Here is a 17,016-nt window from a genome sequence, read left to right as displayed (position 1 = left end):
ATTTCTATTAACCAGAGAACAGTCCTGCTTCTCTTACAAATGTGCCTTACATGATTTTACATACAATCCGGCAAGGTGAGGGGGGGCACTTGGGTTGCAAGGCCTCTGTCTAATGTTTCATCTGAAAGATGGCACCTCTGACGGTACAACACTCCCTCAGAGCTACGCTCAGAACAAGAGAAACCGCTTTGTCAATGGGGGAGTTGCAATTGATGAGCCTTTGTTAGGTCTTTGCAGGGCTCCACACAACACAGGCAATGAGCCGACATATCTGGAGGGCACGGCATGGTAGCACAGTGGTTAACAACGCTGCTTCACAGCTCCAGGGTCCCAGGTTCAATTCCCGGCTTGGGTCACCATCTGTGCGGAGTCGGCACGTTCTCCCCGTGCCTGTGTGGGTTTCCTCCGGGTGCTCCAGTTTCCTCCCACAGTCCAAAGATGTGCAGGTTGGATGGATTGGCCGCGCTAAATTGCCCCTTCGTGGCCAAAAAGGTTAGGTGGGGTTACGAGGATAGGGTGGAGTTGTGGGCTTAAGTAGGGTGCTCTTTCCAAGGGCCAGTGCAGACTCGATGGGCTGAATGGCCTCCTTCTGCACTGTAAATTCTATGATGATTCTATGATAGTTCAGGGAACATACTGACAATGCTCATTGGAAACCGAGTCCAGTATCGGGGGGTGAAGGCCAGTGTGGCTTTACTTAATGTGGCATTGTGCACTGTGATCTAATTTCTTGCGCATCAGCTCTTTTTAGTCATTTACTTCGGTCATGATTCATTTGAATGTTTGCTTAGCGTCAGCATGTTAGTTGAATGTGCAACTCATTCTCTGGTAGGATCAGCGAGGAGGAAGTAACAACATACCCCACCGAACAATGAAATGCATTAATAGAAAAAATGCCACGACCCCCAAGTACCCATTGTGGATTTAAATTAATCTCAGTCTGCTTTTGTCTGCGGCTTTCACAGCGAGACAATTAACTTCAGCCCATCCCTCCATTGATAACATGCAAATTGTGCAGCTTTCGAACTCGCTCTGGCCAACCTTCAACCACTTATCAGACACCATTAAAGCAATAAGAAATACTCAGAATCTGCAGAGAGAAACGGCAGGAGAGTGGTTCAGTTTGATGACCCATTTTTTTAAGAATTGAAAAACATGAAGGGATGCAACAGATTTTAGTATCAATAGAGGTAGGAGTGAGGGGAAGGTGAAAAAAAAGGGTGCGTCATAGGGCGGAAGGCAGGAGAGATTAAATGCCAAAATGGATTGTGGTGAAAGGTCAAAGTAGGCGGTGGTAATGGGATAAATAGAATCCCTTCAGTGCAGAAGGAGGCCATTTTAGCCCATTGCGGCCGCATGGAGCCTCTGAAAGAGCACTCTCCCTAGGCCCACTCCCCTGCCCTATCCCCATAACCCCAATTAACCTGCACATCCATGGACACTGAGATGCAACAGCTTTAGCATGGCCGATCCACCTAACCTATACATCTTTGGACTGTGGGAGGAAACACACGCAGAAACGGGGAGAACGTACAAACTCAACACAGACAATCACCCTCGGTCGGAATTGAACCCGGGTCCCTGGTGTTTTGAGGCAGCAGTGCTAACCACTGTGCCAACCCAACAACTATCAGAAAAAGAAATGCACATTGTGGTTATGCTCTGAAGTCACTGAAATCAATGCTGATGGTTGTAAATTTCCTAATCGAGAGAGTTGTTTTTTTTAGCTTCACGGGAACAATGTCAGATGTAGAGGATAGCGATGTCAAGAGTGAGAGAGGGTGGCGGCATGTGGTACAGTGGTTAATACTGGGACTGCGGTGCTGAGGACCCGGGTTCGAATCCCGGCTTCGGGTCACTATCCGTGTGGAGTTTGCACATACTTCCCATGTCTGCGTGGGTTTCACCCCCACAACCCAAAGATATGGAGGTTAGGTGGATTGGCCATGCTAAATTGCCCCTCAGTGTACTTAGATGGGCAGGTTAGGTAGGGTGACAGGAATAGGACGGGGGAGCGGGCCAAGGTAGGGTGCTCGCTCTGAGGGTCAGTACTGACTCGATTGGGCCAAATGGTCTCAATCTGCCCTGTAGGGATTCTTTTCAACAAAGCACTTTTGGGACTATCTAAGGTTGTAAAAGATGCTATTTAAATGCAAATCTTTCTCCATCCCCAAAAAAGTGGTGTAAAACTACACACAACGCCACAAGTAATACATATGCACCCCGCCCCAATCCACCACTCCCAAGCAATGTCAGAATCTCACTCAAGTGGAGAGGGAAGGGAAATGTTCCATATGCACAGGTTGAGAACTTTACTAGCATCTAATGGCCATACATAAACGCCTCAGGGCTTCCAGTGTAGATTACTCCACTTCAGCTCAAATAGGAGGGCTTTTAACTATCAGTTTTCAGTCTGCTGAACTAATTTCAACTGGCTCTCAATGTCCATAACCTTCTTCTCTCCCATCCCCCCATAAAATCAAGTGTGCAGTTCTCAGTGTTAACAACTCTGATGTACTGTGGAGGGGCTGGTTTATGATGCTGAACAAGGCCAACAGCGTATGTTCAATTCCCGTCTGGCTGAGGTTATTCATGAAGGCTCCACCTTGTCAACCGTGTCCCTTGCCCGAGGTGTGGTGATCCTCAGGTTAAAATCACCACCAGTCAGCTCTCCCCCCTCAAAGGGGAAAGCAGCCAATGGTCACCTGGGACTATGGCGACATTACTTGCTGTACTGTGGGTGTGCAGAAGTTTAAGAGGCAGCGTGGTTAGCACTGTTGTTTCACAGTACCAGGAACCCAGGTTCAATTCCCGGCTTGGGTCACTGTCTGTGCGGAGTCTGCACGTTCTCCCCATGTCTGCGTGGGTTTCCTCTGGGTGCTCCAGTTTCCTCCCACAAGTCCCGAGAGGATGTGCTTGTTAGGGGAATTGGACATTCTGAATTCTCCCTCAGTGTACCCAAACAGGTGCCGGAATGTGGCGACTAGGGGATTTTCACATAACTTCATTGCTGTGTAAATGGAAGCCTAATGGACACTAATAAAGATTATTTTAAACTCACAAAGACACCTCAGAGCACAACGTTTTTTTGTTTAAAAAAAGATACATTTTGTCAAGATTCAAAAACACCGGTGTAAAAGGCACCTAACCACTCTGGTAAAGACACACTGTAAATGCAAACTGCAATTCTGCTACAATGCCTTTCAGACTTTGAACCCGCTTAATGATGGAAGCAATTCTGCCCACTAGCACAAAATGAGTTTCTGCTTCATTGCAAGTTCACAATCTGAGTATGTGGTGATTGAGAGCTGGTTATTGTCTGGCTGAGGGTGGTGGGAGGGGGTGGGAGGCAGGGACAATAAATCCCATTAGCTGGCCAGTCTGCTTACCATCCATATTCACCGCTGGCAGACAACACAATCAGCACTGATGGGACAACGAAAGGTTGCCATCAACTCACAACCAACCAACGAGTCAACGATCCCCTCAATCCCCAACATTTAATTTTTTAAAAACACACACACACACACACACTAATACCATGATTCGATGCACAAACATTGAACTGCTGTGAAACAAAAACAGAAAGTGCTGGACAATCTCAGCAGCTCTGACAGCATCTGTGGAGAGAAAAGGGAGCGACAAAAAGGGAGACTCTTTTTTGTCAAAGCCTCGGAACTGTTATCCTTTTGAAACGCTTGTGTCAATGCAGAAAGGGCTTTTAGATATTCCTCCCTCCCTGTCAGAACAGATGTCCCCCTTCACCCAAATCGGTTAGCACACCATCAAGATTCGAATAAATGTAAACATTGAGTAAGGTTGGGCTGATACAGAAGTGACAGGAGTTTGGGGGGTGGAAGAATCACTCTGAGCTTTCCACAAGAGAACGCTTCAAAATCGAACCAGCGAACAACCCAACTCAATAAAGGCGCTAAAGCGGCCAGCGCTCCCCCCCCCCCCCCTGGGGTGAGGGACACAACTGGACAGAAAGCGGGGAAGGGAGGGGGTACATAGAGCCCTCAAAACTAACTCAAAACACTCAAGAGGGAATAAGTGAGGGGGGGGATCTTAATTTCACCCTCCAAATAAAAAGTTGCCATCATTTAAAAAGCCCCCGAGAAAAGTTTGAGGCGCTTTTTGTCGAACAAAAACACAAAGCAGCCAGTATGGAAGGAGCGAGAGAGAGAAATGATAACGGGGATACAAAGAGAGGAGGAACGAGAGAGAGCTGATCGCTCCCGGAGGATTGTCTTATTCTTCGTGAAGCTGACTTCGGGGGTTTTATTTGAACTCTCTTACCGGCTACCAGGCTGAGGAGGATGAGTGTAGCCAGTCCGCTGCGCCCTGTATCCATTGCTGCCACTGTATCCACTTCTCAGGTTGTTCTGCAACACTCCAATCCACCTGCACCCGTCACTTCCGGCCTGATAACCCCACCAACAACTCCAACAGCACCACCCTCCCCATCTCCCTTCCTCTCTCCCTCCTCCCTTCCCTCTCTCCCTTTGACTGAATTGCCAGCGGTGGCTACAACAGGAAAAACCTGCTTCTCCCTGCTTATTTCTATGATCTGCAATGCACTTGCCTGGAGTGTGAGACTGGAGGCAGATTCAGTGGAGGCACCCAAGAGGGAATTACATAGAACATACAGTGCAGAAGGAGGCCATTCGGCCCATCGAGTCCACACCGACCCACTTAACCCCTCACTTCCACCCTATCCCCACAACCCAATCACCCCACCTAACCTTTTTGGTCACTTAGGGCAATTTAACCTAACCTGTACGCCTTTGGACTGTGGGCAGAAACCGGAGCACCCGGAGGAAATCCACACAGACACGGGGAGAACGTGCAGACTCCGCACAGACAGTGACCCAGCAGGGAATCAAACCTGGGACCCTGGCACTGTGAAGCCACAGTGCTATCCACTTGTGCTACCATGCTGCACTGATTGGCTTATTAGGGCGACACGGTGATTCAGTGGTTAGCACTGCTGCCTCAAGGCGCCGAGGACCCAGGTTTGATCCTGGCCCTGGGACACGGTCCGTGTGGCGTTTGCACATTCTCCCCGTGTCTGCTTGGGTCTCACCCCCACAACCCAAAGATGTTCAGGTTAGGTGGATTGGCCACGCTAAATTGCCCCTAAAATTGAAAAACATTACTGGGTACTCTAAATTTTATTTTTAAGAATTGGCTTATTGACTTGGAAAAGTCGGGGAGGGGGGGGGGGTGAGATGTGCAGTGATGGCAGGGAGAAGGCAGGGGGATGGCCACAATAGAAATAGAAAATGCTGCTCAATCTCAGCAGGTCTGGACAGCATCTGTGGTGAGAAGACGGGAGCCAATGTTTCGCCATTGCGTCTTCACAAATCTCCTTCTCAGGTTAAGGCCATCACAGAGCCACCTGTACCTCAGAATATAAGCCAGTTGCATTACTTCCTAGGATCGTTGAATTATTATTGAAGATTTATTCCAAACTTGGCAACAATACTGAAATCGTTACATAACCTCTAGTGCCAGAACAAGACGTGGAAGTGGTCATTCAGGCCAAAGAAGCGTTAGTTAAGTCTGAAGCTCACGCACCTTGATCTTACTTCATCCTTACAATTAGCTTAGAAGGTGGTCCCCCACATCATACTATCGAGTAAAGAATGACCCATTGCTTTTCCTTCTCGAACCTTGAAGAATATAAAGCAAGTGGGAAGGAACTTAAGGTAGGAAATAGAAAGGCTAAAAGGCGTCATAAAATGTCATTGGCAAACAGGATTCAGGAAAATCCTAATGCATTTTATAGATATGTAATAAGCAAGAGGGTAGCCAGAGAAAGGATTGGTCCAATCAAGGATATTGGAAGGAATCTCAGAGTAAATGGGAGATACTAAATGAATACTTTGCCTCAGTATTCACCAAAGAGAAGGACTTGGTGGATGAGGAGTACAAGATAGAGTGTGTAGGTATTCTGAGCGATGTTGATATTAATAAAAAGGAAGTGTTGGGCATCTTAAAAAGCATTAAAGTAGGTAAGTCTCCGACCTGATGGGATCTAGCCCAGGATACTGAGGGAGGCAAGCGAGAAAATTGCTGGGGCCTTGACAGTAATCTTTGTATCCTCATTGGCTACACGTCAAGTTCCAGAGCACTGGAGAGTAACCAATTAGCGGCTGGTTTAGCACACTGGGCTAAATCGCTGGCTTTTAAAGCAGACCAAGGCAGGCCAGCAGCACGGTTCAATTCCCGTGCCAGCCTCCCCAAACAGGCGGCGGAATGTGGTGACTAGGTGCTTTTCACAGTAACTTCATTTGAAGCCTACTTGTGACAATAAGCGATTTTCATTTTCATTTTCATGTTGTTCCATTGGTTAAGAAGGGCAGCAGGGATAATCCAGGAAATTATAGGCCGGTGAGCCTTATGTCAGTGATAGAGAAATTATTGGAAAAGATTCTTAGAGATAGGATTTACTCACATTTGGAAACAAATGGATTTATTAGTGATGGACAGCATGGTTTTGTGAAGGGAAGGTCGTGCCTCACTAATTTAATCAAATTTTTCAAGGAAATGACTAAGATGATAGATGAGGGAATGACAGTAGATTTTGTATACATGGACTTCAGTAAAGTCTTTGACAAGGTACCTCATGATACACTGGTACAAAAGGTGAAGTCACATGGAATCAGAGGCGAGCTGTCAAGTTGGATACAGAACTGGTTTGGGCACAGAAGAAAGAGGGCAGCAGTAGAACATAGAACAGTACAGCACAGAACAGGCCCTTCGGCCCTCGATGTTGTGCCGAGCAATGATCACCCTACTTAAACCCACGTATCCACCCTATACCCGTTACCCAACAATCCCCCCATTAACCTTACACTACGGGCAATTTAGCATGGCCAATCCACCTAACCCGCACATCTTTGGACTATGGGAGGAAACCGGAGCCCCCGGAGGAAACCCACGCACACACGGGGAGGATGTGCAGACTCCACACAGACAGTGACCCAGCCGGGAATCGAACCTGGGACCCTAGAGCTGTGAAGCATTGATGCTAACCACCATGCTACCGTGAGGGTGTTTTTCTGAATGGAAGGCTGTGACTAGTGCCGTGCCACAGGGATCAGTTCTGGGGCCTTTGTTGTTCGTGGTGCATACAAATGATTTGGAAGAAAATGTAGCTGGTCTGATTAGTGAGTTCACAGGCGACACAAACATTGGTGGAGTTGCGGATTGTCATGTGAGAGTACCTTTAAGAAATGGATGTTTAAGCAATGTACCTTTAAGAAGTGAAGCAGCTCATATTACTGAAGTGATGTCAGAGGGTGGGGAGGGGGGAGCTGAGCTCACTTCTGCTTTTAGTTTCAGTTTGAGAGAGAGCAGCTGAAAAGTGCCTGGCTGGTTTGCTGTGAGCTGTTTGAAAGGAGAAAACCGGTTTCAGTTTTGAGGAAAAGAGCTTGGGTGTGTCTGTGATCTCTGCCATGAAAGACTATCTCTAAATTATTTGGGTGATTTAAACTCATAATAGTAATGTATTTAACCTGATGTGTTTCTGTTGTTAAAGGTGAAGTCTTTTGGAGGTTTGAAGGAACATTTTGAGGGATTATTTAGTTTTGTATTATTTTTGGGGTTATCTTTGAAGTAAGAGGTGTTAAGTGATCCAATGTTTATTTAAAAGGTTAAGTTGAATTCATGCAATAAACATTGTTTTGTGGTTAAAAACCCACGTGTCCATAATTGTAATACCACACCTGGAGAGCAAGCTGTGTGCTTCAAAAGCAACAATACATTAAAGGGCGATGTTTGGTTGAACTCCATGATACATTTTGGGGTTCTGAAAACACCTCTCCCATATCAATTGGGGGCTCGTCCGGGATAAAAGTCTATCTATTGGATTGGCTGTTGTGAACTTAAAGACAGTGAAGGTTTGTTGCTTTTCCGGTGTGGTATTTGAGGTTAAGTGTGTTGTGGACAGTAGCTCCTTCAGAGGTTCAGATGTTTTTGGGGGTGGAGAATATCACACGCAGTGCCTTACGGACAGAGACGAAAAGCAGACTGTTAGATTTGGCAAAAACATTGCAGTTAACATTACCTGACAAAATGCGAAAAGATGAAGTCATTATGAAGTCGGTGGTTAAGCATTTAAAGTTGCCTGAGATAGAGTCTCAGTCATTGGAAATGGCAAAAATTCAGTTGCAAATTAAACAAATGGAACATGATAAAGAATTAAAGCGGCTTGAATACGTAAGCGAGAGAGAGGAAAAAGAAAGAGAGAGAGAAGATAAAGATAAAGAGAGGGAGTTTGAACTTCGGAAAATGCCCATGAAATATCACAGTCAATTAAAATTGGTAGACGTAAAGGGAAACGTACAGTTGGAAGATAGTGATGAGGATAGTAAGAAAGAGAGTCATAGTCAAAGACTTAGTGGGAATCTATTTAAATATGTCCAAGCATTGCCAAGGTTTGACGAGAAGAAAGTGGAAGCAATTTTCATTTCATTTGAGAAGGTAGCTAAACAAATGAAATGGCCACAGGACATGTGGGTATTACTGATTCAAACAAAGCTGGTAGGTAGAGCTACTGAAGTGTTTGCATCACTACCGGAGGAGGTATCTGCAACGTATGAGGAGGTGAAGAAATCCATCTTAAGTGCATATGAGCTAGTGCCTGAAGCTTACAGACAAAGGTTTAGAAATTTAAGGAAAGAATTTGGTCAAACATACATGAAGTTTGAAAGGCTCAGAGTAATTTTAATAGGTGGATAAGGGTTTTGAAAATAGACCAAACGTATGAAGCTCTCAGAGAAATTATACTTTTGGAGGAGTTTAAAAATTTAATTCCTGATGTAGTGAGAACTCCTGTGGAAGAACAGAGGGTGAAAACTGTGAGATTAGCAGCAGAAATGGCAGATGATTATGAATTAGTTCATAAATCAAAGATTGGTTTCCGACATCAGTTTCAGCCGGTGAGGGATATAAACTGGAGACATGAGAAATACTCAAGTGGTAAAGGTAAAGGTGATCTGATGGGAGACAATAAAGAGAGTGTACCTCAGATTAAAAAGAAAATCTAGGAGGATGGAAAAGAAATGAAAAGTTTCAAATGATTTCACTGTAACAAACTAGGCCATGTAAAGTCACAGTGTTGATGGTTGAAGAAAAGCACTGGGAAGGCTGATGTGGTAAAACAGGATAAGACAGTGGGATTTGTTAGAGTGGTAAAGGAAAGCCCGAGGGAAGAAAAGGAGATGCAAACAATTGTACAGCCTGTTCAAGAAGTAATTGTTAAGAAGGTGCCAGATGTCTTTGAAGAATTTACTTGCGTGTGTAAAGTTTACTCATGTGTATCAGGAGGAGCAGGTAAAGAAGTCGACATTTTAAGAGCTTAAGGGGCTAGTCAATCTTTAACGGATAAGAGATGAGGAATTATGTAGTTTGGGAAGAATGTTGCCCGTAAAGGTGGTGATATGTGGAATTCAGGGTGAGAGGAGTAGTGTTCCATTATATAAGGTAAGGTTGGAAAGTCCAGTGAAGAGTGGTGAAGTGGTAGTAGGAGTAATAGATAAACTATCTTGTCCAGGAATACAGTTTATCTTGAGTAATGATATAGCTGGATCGCAGGTGGGAGTGATGCCTACTATGGTGGATAAGCCAGTGGAAAATCAGACAACTGAAAGGTTGAAGGACGAATATCCTGGGATTTTTCCGGATTGTGTAGTAACCCGGTTGCAAAGTCACAGGTTAAGACAAGAGGAGAAATCAAAGAGTGAAGATGAAGTTGAAGTGCAATTATCAGAAACGACTTTTGATCAGATGGTTGAAAAAGAACAAGAACAGGTGGAGGATGAGGCGGATATTTTTAGTTCAGGAAAATTGGCGGAGTTACAACAGAAATATGTAGAAATAAAACGGGGAAAGCAGAAAGCATATACGGAAGAGGAATCTGAGAGTATACCAGAGTGTTATTACTGTAAAAGTGATGTCTTGATGAGAAAATGGAGACCTGCACATATGCAGGCGGATGGAAAATGGGCAGAAGTTCATCAAGTAGTATTGCCGGTAGGGTATAGAAAGGAGGTGTTGCGAGTTGCACATGAGGTACCAGTGGAAGGTCATTTGGGAATAAGGAAAACTCAAGCTAAAATCCAGAAACATTTTTATGGGCCTGGACTACATGAAGATGTAGTTACATTTTGTCAATCATGTCACACATGTCAAGTGAGAGGGAAACCTCAAGCAGTGATAAAACCAGCGCCCTTAATACCCATTCCAGCATTTGAGGAACCTTATACAAGGGTCCTAATCGATTGTGTAGGACCGCTTCCTAAAACACAAAGTGGGAATCAAAATCTTTTGACTATAATGGATGTGTCTACTAGGTTTCCAGAGGCCATTCCAGTACGTAATATTACAGCTAAACGGATTGTGGAGGAGTTACTTCAATTCTTTACTCCATATGGACTACCCACAGAAATTCAATTGGATCAAGGATTGAATTTTACTTCAAAGTTATTCAAAGAAGTTATGGACAGCTTAGGAGTAAAACAATTTGAATAAACTGCGTACCATCCAGAATCGCAGTGAGCATTAGAAAGGTGGCATCAAACATTAAAGACAATGTTGAGGGCGTATTGTCAAGATTATCCAGAGGATTGGGATCAAGGAATTCCATTCGAATTGTTTGCAATAGGGGTGCACCTAATGAGTCTACCAAATTTAGTCCTTTTGAACTAATTTTCGGTCATGAGGTAACAGGACCACTTAAATTGATTGAGGAAAAATTAGTGGGTGAGAAATCTGAAATTACACTATGGGATTACGTGTCAAATTTTAGGGAACGATTAAATAGAGCAGGTGAATTGGCTGGACATCATTTGAAAGTTGCACAAAATGTGATGAAACGGGTAGCAGGCAAGAAATCCACAGTTTGTAGTTTTGTCAGTGGGGATAAAGTTTTAGTGTTGTTACCAGTGGTAGGTGAGCCTTTAAAAGCGAGGTTTTGTGGACCGTATCAGATTGAAAAGAAATTAAGTGAGGTGGATTATGTGATAAAAACACCAGATAGAAGGAAGACTCACCGAGTGTGTCATGTGACTATGCTTAAAAGGTACTTTGAAAGGGAAGGAGAGAAAAAGGAAGTTTTAATGATTCTAACTCAAAGTGACGAACCAAATCCAGATGACTGTGAATTTGACATACTTCAAGTTAAATTGGAAAATGAGGATGTTCTTAAAAATTGGGATGAATTGTTAAGTTACCTTCCAGAGGAAAAACAAACTGACCTGAAAGAGTTATAGATATCACATGGGCAAGTTTGTAGAGATAAATTAGGAAGTACTAAAATGACTATACATGATGTAAATGTGGGAAATGCTGTTCCTATCAAACAACATACATATAGACTTAATCCTTTAAAATTGGCACAGGTTAACAGAGAGATTGAGCGTATGCTGAAACATGGCATAATTGAAGTGGGTTGCAGCCAATGGAGCTCACCCATAGTGATGGTACCTAAACCAGACGGTACCCAACAGTTATGTATGGACTATCGAAAGGTGAATGTAGTTACAAGAACGGACTCTTGCCCTATCCCACGTTTGGAGGATTGCATTGAGAAAGTGGGACAATCTGCTTTTATTTCCAAATTGGATTTACCGAAAGGTTACTGGCAAGTACCTTTATCTGAAAGGGCAAAGGAAATTTCAGCTTTTGCGACTCCAGATGGCATATACCAGTTCAAAGTTATGCCATTTGGCATAAAAAACGCCCCAGCAACATTTCAATGGTTAACTAATACAGTCGTTTCAGGATTACCCAATTGTGCGTTATACATCGACGATCTGGTAGTGTTTAGCCAGACATGGAAAGAACATTTAAAACATCTGTGGGAGTTATTTGATCGACGGGTTTGGTGATAAACCTCGCCAAAAGTGAATTTGGAAAAGCCCAAGTCACTTTCCTTGGCCATACAATCGGACAGGGTCGAATGGTCCCACGGGATGTGAAAACAAAAGTTATTGGGGAATTTCCAATACCCTCGACACGACAGGAAATAATGTGGTTTCTTGGGTGGATTTGCACCAAATTTTAGCAGTGCGGTCGCTCCACTGACGGACTTGCTCAAGAAGCGTAACAAATTCCAGTGGACAGCGGAGTGCCAACAGGCATTTGACGGCCTGAAGGCTGTGTTAACCACTGCTTCTGTGTTAGTCATCCTAAATTATACCAAACCATTCAAAGTGGCTGTTGATGCGAGTGATGTGGGCATAGGTGCAGTGCTTCTACAAGACGAAGACGAAGGGCTAGAGCGGCCTGTTGGTTATTTTTCAAAGAAATTGGATTCTCACCAGATAACGTATTCGACGATTGAGAAGGAAACTTTGAGTTTGGTGCTGGCTTTGCAACATTTTCACATTTATGTGACCAGCAATCCATCTGACGGCATTATATATACTGATCATAATCCTTTGACGTTTTTGCAGGAATAACAATGCAAGGCTGTTTCGCTGGAGTTTATTGTTACAGCCATTTCATTAAAAAATAGTACATGTGGCAGGGCGGGAAAATGTTTTGTCACAAATGTGATGAATGAAAGGATTTTCGTTTGGAGGAAGAAGAACAGGAAAGATGGACTTTAATATTATGCCTGTTTGCGTGTGTTGTTTTTTTTTGTGAAACAAAAAAGTTTATTTACTGTGTACATTTGTTCGTGGATGGTTCAAAAGTGAAAAATGAAACCATCTTGAAGTTGATGGCTTTTTTTTCTTGGGGGTGGTGTCATGTGAGAGTACCTTTAAGAAATGAATGTTTAAGCAATGTACGTTTAAGAAATGGAGCAGCTCATATTACTGAAGTGATGTCAGAGGGTGGGGGGGGGGGGCGGAGCTGAGCTCACTTCTGCTTTTAGTTTCAGTTTGAGAGAGAGCAGCTGAAAAGTCCCTGGCTGGTTTGCTGTGAGCTGTTTGAAAGGAGAAAGCCAGTTTGGAGGAAAAGAGCTTGGGTGTGTCTGTGCTTTTGCAGTGAGCTGTATCTTCTGTGATCTCTACCATGAAAGACTATCTCTGAATCATTTGGGTGATTTAAACTCATAATAGTAATGTATTTCACCTGATGTGTTTCTGTTGTTAAAGGTGAAGTCTTTTGGCGGCTTGAAGGAACATTTTGAGGGATTATTTAGTGTTGTATTATTTTCGGGGTTATCTTTGAAGAAAGGGGTGTTAAGTGATCCAATGTTTATTTAAAAGGTTAAGTTAAATTCATGGAATAAACATTGTTTTGTGTTTAAAAACCCACGTGTCCATAACTGCAATACCACACCTGGAGACCAAGCCGTGTGCTTCAAAAGCTAACAATACATTAAAGTGGAGGTTAGTGTCTGCGTGGGTTTCGCCCCCACAACCCAAAAATGTGCAGAGTAGGTGGATTGGCCACGCTAAATTGCCCCTTAATTGGAAAAAATAATTGGGTAATCTAAATTTATAAAAAAAAAAAAAAAAAAGTGGAGGTTAGTTGAACTCCATGATACATTTTGGGTTCTGAAAACGCCGCTCCCATAACAGGATCCCCAGGTAGCAGAATCTGTTCTGGGCTGTTTTGAACAGGAGCCCCTCCAGCTCTCTCCCGCCCCCGTTTGGGTTCATTGGGAATGCCTCGCTTTTTCCCAGGTTAAGTTTGTAGCCCGAGAAGGTTCCAAACTCTTTCAGTATTTTCAGTATTGCCTTCAGTCCCTCCTGTGGCTTCGAGACATAAAGGAGCAGGTCATCTGCATAGAGGAGACTCTGTGCTCTCTGTCTCCTCTCCGGATTCCCTTCCAGCTTTTCACATCCTGCAGGGCTATCGCCAGGGGTTCGATCGCTAGCGCGAATAAGAGTGGGGACAGTGGGCAGCCCTGTCTTGTTTCTCTCTGTAGCTGGAAGAATTCAGAGCTGGTGGTGTTAGTTCTGACACTCGCTTTGGGAGTGTTGTACAGGAGCCTCACCCAGGCGGTGAATCCCGCTCCGAGCCCAAACCGTTCCAGTACCTCGAGGAGGTAGCTCCATTTGACTCTGTCGAAGGCCTCTTTTGCGACCAGGGAGACAATCACCTCTGGTGTTCTCTCCTCAGAGGGGGTCATTATTATGTTCAGCAGCCGCCTGATGTTCGCTGTGAGCTGCCTACCCTTGACAAAGCTCGTTTGGTTCTCTGCAACCACCTCTGGTCCACACCTCTCCAGCCTTTTGGCCAGGACCTTTGCGAGTATTTTCACATCCACGTTCAGCAGTGAAATGGGTCTGTATGATCCACATTCCGTCAGGTCTTTATCTTTTTGGGTATCAGTGAAATTGTGGCCTGCGCTAGCATGGGGTGGCAGGGTGCCCCTTGCCAGTGAATCTGCGAACATGTCCCTTAAGTGTGGGGCCAGGACTGGTGCAAATTATTTGTAGAAGTCTGCCGTGAACCCGTCGGGTCTCGGTGCCTTCCCCGCCTGCATGGAGCTGATGCTTTCCATGATTTCTCCCAGGTCTATTGGTGCTTCAAGCTCCCCCGTCTGTCTTGCCTCAAAACTGGTAGTTCCAGTCCATCGAGGAACTGTTTCATCCCTGCGCACAGTCCCCAGTAGAAGGTCTCAAATGCCCGATTGACTTCCTTTGGTACTGTTACCAGTCTGCCAGTGCTATCCTTTACCTATGCTATTTCCCCTGTGGCTGCCTGCTTTCTCAGCTGGTGAGCCAATAGGCAGCCTTGTCTCCGTGTTCGTAGAAGGTCCCCCGTGTCCGGCGGAGTTGATACACTTTTTTTAAAAAAATTTGTAATACCCAATTCATTTTTTCCAATTAAGGGGCATGTGGTGAATGTAATATATGAATGTGTATATACTAATTCACACTGTTATTGTAAGCGCAGTAGCACCATCCTACCACTAGGGGGAGTAGCGCTGGGAGCACGTAGGAACTTGTACTGGGCTCCACCCTTGGTTCCGCCCATGACTCTTCCCCCTAGTGCAGCTGTATAAATATCTGTGTCCAGAGTCAGCCTGGGTCACTTCGAGTTCATCAACGGGTAACAGGCTGGCTCTGAAGTAAGTCGATTAAAGCCTAGATTCATATTGGAAACACGTGTCTGGTGAATTGATGGTTCCATCAATTTAATCGACTTAAGAACGGTAAGATCGATTATGGAGTCGGCCCTCAAGCCTGGACGCCTGGAACTCAACCCGCAGGATGCAGAGGCTAAAGAAATCTTCTATCATTGGATCCGGTGCTTCAAGGTCTACCTGGCCGAAGCAAGCACAGCCGAAACTACAGAAGATCAGAAGCTGATTCTACTGCACGTGAGGGTGAGCCATAGAATCTCAACGCAACTAAACTCGGCCAGTTCATATACTGCGGCGCTAGCAGTTCTCGAAAAAATGTATGTAAGGCCAATTAATGAAGTTTACGCTCGCCATGTGTTTACAACTCGCCATCAGCGGCCTACGGAATCACTCGCCGAATTCCTAAGAGAACTTAACAATTTGACCAATGATTGTAATTACGAAGCGGTTACCGCGGCTGAACGCAGGGATTTGGCGGTACGCGATGTTTTTGTAGCGGGCCTCAGATCTAACTGTGCGCCAACGACTGCTGGAAAAGGGGGCCCAGGACTTAGAAACGACTGTGGAAGCTGCGACCACGATGGAGGTCTCCTTCCGCAGCCTTAACTCGTTCCCCGCGGACCTCGCAACCCCATCATGGGACCCCGACCAGCGACTCCCCCAGGCCTGTGCTACGCGGCCGCCAAGCCACCATGCTGCCCCAGCAAGCCACTATGCTGCCCCAGCAAGCCACTATGCTGCCCCAGCAAGCCACTATGCTGCCCCAGCAAGCCACTATGCTGCCCCAGCAAGCCACTATGCTGCCCCAGCAAGCCACTATGCTGCCCCAGCAAGCCACTATGCTGCTCCAGCCTGCCATTTCTGCGGCCAGAACCAGCACCCGCGGCAGCACTGCCCGGCCCGCAACGCGACCTGCAGCAGCTGCGGGCGAAAAGGGCATTACGCTAGAGTGTGCCTCGCAAAAAGGGCCCCAGCTTCCAACTCCCCAGGGACTCGCTGTAACCGCTCTCTGCACTCTCAACCCCACGGGGCCCGAAATGCTGCGGCCTATGCCCCGACTCCTCCACCTCCAGCCACGTGCGATTCATGGGGGCCGCCATCTTGGAAAACCTCCACCACGCGGTCGGCCACGTGCGACTCATGGGGGCCGCCATCTTGGACGCCATCTTCCTCGCCGCCCGCCACGTGCGACTCATGAGGGCCGCCATCTTGGACGCCATCTTCCTTGCCACCCGCCACGTGCGATCCACGGGCCTGATCGGCATCTCCGCGCTCGGAAAACTCAGCGGAGGAATTTGAACAAGACTACGAACTCAGAGGGCAGTCATCACGGGGCCACTCCAGCACAGCTGATCGAGCTGTCAACTACCCACAACTCAGCGCGGTCACCCTGGACCAATCCCGACCGAAGAACATACGAAACTCGATGGCAGAGGTCCATATCAACGGGTACAAAACGCCATGCCTCTTCGACTCCGGGAGCACAGAGAGCTTCATACACCCAGACCTGGTAAGACGCTGTTTGCTCTCCGTTTTTCCCGCGCAGCAAACTATCGCGCTCGCTTCAAGCTCCCACTCGGTCCAGATCCAGGGGCGCACCGCCACGACACTCACAATCCGAGGCACTAATTACTCGAAGTTTAAACTCTACGTTTTGCCCGAACTCTGCGCGCCACTCTTATTAGGCCTAGACTTCCAGTGTAACCTCAAGAGCCTCACCCTCAGCTTCGGAGGGCCCCTGCCCCCACTCACGATCTGCAGCCTTGCTACGCTGCGAATCCCCCCCCCCCCCCCCCCCCCCCCCCTCCTCTCTTTGCCAATTTCACTAAGGACTGTAAACCCGTAGCTACGTAGCAGGCGATACAGCCTGCAGGATAGGGTATTTATCAGAGCAGAGGTCCGAAGGCTACTCAGTGAGGGGGTTATAGAGGCCAGCAATAGTCCCTGGAGAGCTCAGGTGG

General features: G+C 46.0%; 1 protein-coding gene across 2 annotated transcripts in view; it reads right to left on the bottom strand.

Annotated features, from left to right (window-relative positions):
* cxadr (CXADR Ig-like cell adhesion molecule) overlaps window positions 1-4,453 on the bottom strand; it is a 102,660-nt gene extending 98,207 nt beyond the window's left edge. For both annotated transcript variants that reach the window (XM_038801381.1, XM_038801379.1), the window contains exon 1: window positions 4,300-4,453. In XM_038801381.1, the coding sequence (XP_038657309.1) occupies window positions 4,300-4,354 (55 nt within the window). In that variant the 5' untranslated portion in view covers window positions 4,355-4,453. The remainder of the gene's footprint in view (window positions 1-4,299) is intronic.
* Between the last annotated feature and the right edge of the window lie 12,563 nt (window positions 4,454-17,016).

This window comes from Scyliorhinus canicula, chromosome 7 (assembly GCF_902713615.1).
Source record: "Scyliorhinus canicula chromosome 7, sScyCan1.1, whole genome shotgun sequence".
In the NCBI taxonomy this organism is placed as follows: Eukaryota; Metazoa; Chordata; class Chondrichthyes; order Carcharhiniformes; family Scyliorhinidae; genus Scyliorhinus; species Scyliorhinus canicula.
This window is presented reverse-complemented; position numbering and strand designations above follow the sequence as displayed.